General features: G+C 41.7%; 1 protein-coding gene across 1 annotated transcript; it reads left to right on the top strand.

The window, feature by feature from the left end:
- Positions 1-1,970: 1,970 nt before the first annotated feature.
- LOC117635257 (heterogeneous nuclear ribonucleoprotein A2 homolog 1-like) lies at positions 1,971-2,426 on the top strand. The gene has a single exon (XM_034369605.1). It carries the CDS (start codon positions 1,971-1,973, stop codon positions 2,424-2,426), a length of 456 nt encoding a protein of 151 aa, XP_034225496.1.
- Positions 2,427-5,296: the final 2,870 nt, after the last annotated feature.

Here is a 5,296-nt window from a genome sequence, read left to right as displayed (position 1 = left end):
TTGCTAATTTACACCCGACTTTATGAAAGTATTGGAAAGATAGAAACAAAACATCTCCAATTCTTTCTTCCCTCCTTATATCAAGCAACAAGCAAAGAGATCTTTTTTCTTCATGGTTAGGGCTCTACTTTGATATCCCATCTTGTATTATGGTTTATTCACCGTCATTGAAATGAATCATGGCTACGCTCACTAAAAAAAATGAATCATGACTAGCTGAATGCCAATTATTTCCTTATGGTACATTTTCAAATGTACTTTGTCATTTTATAATTGTACTTTGTCATTTTTATCATTTTCTAGTATTAAGGAAAACTATTCTTTGCTTTTATGTAATTGTATCCAATTGTTTTTTTTTCTTTCTAATTTTTTGTTCCATGTATGCCGACTAATTAATTCGACATATTAAATGATAAATGCTATTCGTAAAATAAATATAAAAATAAGTACTTAAAAATCTATAAAACTCTATGACAAAAGTATATGAAAGTTTGTCACTTAATTTTATAAAGTAAGTAAAAGTCATTAAAGAACAACTCTAGGAAAGTTACTCACTTAAAAAAAATCTTTAAAAGTTATAATTGAATACACCCCCCTAAGTAAATACATCTCTTTTCGATGTACTGGTGGCAAAGCTTTGAAGCTTGAAGATCAACTATGGCTTCTTTTACCCGGGAAATTGATGATCGGCCAGGATTTTCCCTTGACAGTCCCTTTTTTTATAAAGATCATTTTACAGAATACTTGTACAGACATCAAACTTGTAAGCATCTCTCCCTCTCTCTCTCTCTCTCTCTCTCTCTCTGTGGCTGGTCGTACATGCGTGCTGCTGCATGAAGGTTGAAATGAGTCTCCATTTCTCATGTGTGTAAAAAGTGTTTACTGTAGTTATGATTGAGATAAAGTGTGGCTGGTCGTACATGCGTTCTGCTGCATGAAGGTTGAAATGGGTCTCCATTTCTCATGTGTGTAAAAAGTGTTTACTGTAGTTATGATTGAGATAATTCACTTCTTGGCCACCAAAAAATCAGATAAATTCTTTTACTAATGAACGTTTACTTCAAATGTTTATGTTGAGTAGAGGGTTCCAAAAAAATTTGTGATGAAATATGGTGAAGATTTATAAAATCCAGTATAGCTTGAGCTTCCAAGTGGGTCAGAATGGAAAGTGGAACTCAGAAAATGGGATGGTGAGGTTTGGTTTGTGTTTGGAGGTAGGAAAATTCACCCGGGCACCTTGGAATTACGGCCGTGCTTTGAGGATTGATCACGATCGGGCTGAGGTCTTGCAGTAAGGCAGTCGAAACTTGAAGAAATTGGCCGGGCTAGGAACTGAAAGAGTGCGGCCGAATTTGGAGTTGGTGAAGTCACGGCTGGGCATTGAGTCCTAGGGCATGGCCAGATGAAGCAGGGCTCTAAGTCGTGGGGCACGACCAGGCTGGAGTTGAAGATTCGGCCGGGGAGTGGCTAGAAGAGTTGCTCGGGTTTGAGACCTGGGCACGGCCAGAAGAGTTGGGCTGTGAGGTGCACTTCAATTAAGTTTAATTTCAAGTTTGTTTATTTTATCGTTCTTATCGCTTTTATTTCGTTATTGCATTATTTATCGCTTTGATTTATTTTATCGCACTTCGATTCTTGTCTTTACGTTTATACGCATATTTAGTTTAATTGCATTATTTTTACATAAAACCCTAAAAATCACAAAAACATCCGTACGAAACCTAATCATCCTCAAGCCCGATGAAGTGAAATAATCTAGGCCAAGAGGAGATTCCTTGCTTGGCCGATCGTTTGGTCAAAAGTTAGAAGCACAACACATCCATCTACTCACATTCCATTCAAGCCCAAATTCGGGGCTTGGTGGTGGCCCGCCCCGCATTCAAAAGAAGAAGGACCAAAAGTTCTTTTCGTCGGCTGCTCCGGCTGAAAAGAGGGAAACATAATTTGGCACGCCCAGTGGGACACAATCTATGAGCGATCGAAAGGAATGGCAACATTCCTATCAGCCGATGAACTACAACGGCTATGATTCTTATGGCTCAAATAGCCAATCCATCGGCCAATACTATGGTCAATATAATTTTACCCATAAAGGTGGGCCTAACAACCAATATGGCTCAAGTAGTCAATTTGGTGGCCAATATGGTGGGCACAACTATGTTGGAGGATTTGGTGACGAATATAGTGGGCACAATTATATTGGCGGATGTGAGCCTATGAACCAAAATGGCTTTGGTGGCCACACCAATCAAGGTGACTATAGTGGCCAGTACGATTCTACATATCAGTATGGCTCTGGTAGCCAGTTCAATGGCCAACACGATGGAAACAACAATTATGGCCAAAATAATATGATATATCAAAATTATGCGAATGGCCAACATGGCTATAATGGCCAGTACAATCAAGTGGCCGGAGGACAATAGACTTACCCAGATGCCAAAAATAATCTGGCCAATAATTATGGTCAGCCTAGTTATGGCTCCCACCAAATGAATCATCCTAATGGCTATAATGGCCAAAATGTTCTTAGCATAAATGAGAAGCCATATGTTGACTGCATGGACAAAGAACATAAAAATTTCATAAAGGAAATATCTGAAGCGAAAGATGTATTTATGGAGATTGCAGTTTCCAAAGAACTTTTGATCCAACATTTGCGTGAAATCTCCTTGCGACTTGCTATTGAAGAGCAAGTTCTCAGCCAACAAGCCGAGGGGCAAACTCTCAACCCCAACCTTGATTCTCAGTCGCAAGAGGAAAATTCTCATGTGGTTGAAAGTCGGCAACCCATTCCACCTACTCCTCTAGAGCAAAGTGAGGTTAGTAGGGAATATGAGAGTGAGAAAGAGATGGGTAAGCCGACCTTAGGATCAAATGTTCAAGTCGAACATCCTATTGAGAGCTTGACATTAGTTGAGGAAAAGGAGTCCACCCAAGAGGATGAGACCCAAAAGATGGTAACCGATGAAAATTGCAATATGGTCCAACCCAAGGCCACTATCCTAGGATGTAATAGCTTACCACCTAGTGAAGAAGGAGGTCGAAGCACAACCCAATGTGGAATCATAATAGACATGATTGTAGGAGAAAAACTCGATATTGTGAGACTACAATTGCAAGTGGTCAAGTTTATTGAGCCCCAGCCAAAGGCCAAGATTGGCTGACCAAGTTGACTTGGGGGGCATGAAGAGTCGGCCAAAGTGATGGCCAAAAGTCATCATGGCAGTTCTAGTCATCCTAGTATTTCTATCCATCGCCAACAAAATGGCAAGATCCGAGTCAAGAATAAGGAGGGCTTCAAGCTTGGAGTAAAACATGGTTGGCCACCGCCATGGTCTCCATGAAAATTTTGTTATACGTGGCCACTTACTAGGTAGGCCATTAAGATTCAAATAAAGGTCATAGTTCATTCTTGAATGAATTGGTCACTTAGTTTATTAAAAAAAAAAACAAAAACAAAAAAACAAAAAAACAAAACAAAAGGGCTCAATATTGAGTTTCGTTGGCGGAAGATGAATGACGCCTTGATTTCGGCCATAATGGTGGAAGTTTTTGTTTCTTGGGTGAAAGATGACTTTGGGCCATATCCATCACCCAAGTAATCCACCGGAGGCATTCACATCACTGCGATCATAATTAGATGGTTGGTTCACTCCTCATGTATACTTTGCGACCAAATGTTCTGACCGCTCAACAAGGCCAAAATGATCTCGGCCAAACCATGGCTGTCAACCAAAATGATTTCGGCCGAGACCCAGCTGTTGGTTGAAGATGTTACAAAAGTCACTGGAGAACCATTGTTCAGGCCAAATCATGCCACTTCGTTGGAAATTCAACAACTCATCCGTGCAATGGAGATGTCGAACAACCTCAACCATCAACGAATGCAAGAGGCGACTCAAACCATTCCTCAAACCATGGCCACTCGATCAACGAGCGATTGGATTGATTGCTAGGCCAACCAAATGGGCAAAATAGGAACCAAGGGGCACCTAATAGAGTGCCGGCGGCGAGGCCTCAAGCTGAGGCCTAACCAAATATTTTTGGAGTGAATTACCCCAACAAAATCCACTAGCTGGGGGCAACCTAGCCCCAGCAGTTAATGTTCCACAATGGGCAACAACCCATATGCGATGGCTAACCAATTCCAAGTGTTCCCGCCATATAATCAATTCCGCCCACAAGCTCACGAAGGGGTCGGAGCCCATTTTTCTAGGCCTCATATCAACCAATTCATCGAAGTGGGTGGTTGGAATAATCTCTGCAGAAATGTGAACAACCCGTTTTTAGGAAACCAAGCAATTGACCGAGATGCGGTCGAACAAATGATTTATGGTGCCCTATGCTAGGAGGATTGGTAGGTCAGTCTACCGGGGGCCATATCCGGAGCATTTTGATCAAGAGGAATTTTCTATGGGATTCAAGGTTCCGAATTTTGCACTATTTTCGGGAGATAGGCTCCAGTCGACCGTCAAACATATTGGTCCATTCACGGCCCAATACGCAGAGATTGGGCATCGTGAGGCCTTGAAACTAAGGTTATTCTCAATTACACTCACGTGGGCAGCTTTCTCGTGGTATGTCAAACTTCCACAAAACTCCATCCCCAATTGGCAAGTCATGGAGCAAATCTTCCATGAGCAATTCTATCGGCCGAAGTCGGAAGTCTCAATGGCCAACTTGGGGAAGAGAAGCCAAAAGCCAAATGAGTAGGTTCAAGAATACTTGGGGAGATTTAGAGAAGCAAGGGTTAGGTGCACAATTGATATGCTAGAGCTCGAATTTGCGAAATTGCCCCAAGAAGGATTGTTGCTTGACCTTCAAAAGAAATTCGAAGGAATTGAGTTTCGTGACATTTATGATCTCCTACTTTGGGTGGATCGATATGAAGCCCTTCTAAAGGAGGAACAACTAAAGGGACGGTAGGCACCTCGGCCAACCTTTTATAAGAATTCGGCCAAACCCTCCGAGCCTAGAACTACAGGGGTCCACGCGGTGGACGTTGAAAGATATAGAGCCGGAAGAAAGAGATCAAGAGGTTTTCCTAAAAGAGGAAGAAGAGTCGGTCGGGGTAAACTTGGTCTAGATTATGGCCAAAGGGCCATATATGTGCAAGGCTTTGGCTAAAGCCTTCAAGGATCAAAGGCCAACGACGGCCCAAATTTTCGAGTTTAGTGGAACTTCTCAAAAGACTTCATGGATCGGAAGATCTTGAAGTTTCCAGAGAAAGTTATCATAGGCATCGACCAGAACCTTTTTCAAAATGACCAAGTCAATATGGTGAATGTCAATT

The sequence above is a fragment of the Prunus dulcis genome, chromosome 7, assembly GCF_902201215.1.
Source record: "Prunus dulcis chromosome 7, ALMONDv2, whole genome shotgun sequence".
Classification (NCBI taxonomy): Eukaryota; Viridiplantae; Streptophyta; class Magnoliopsida; order Rosales; family Rosaceae; genus Prunus; species Prunus dulcis.
Note: the sequence above shows the minus strand (reverse complement) of the source record. Positions and strands in the feature narration are given on the sequence as shown.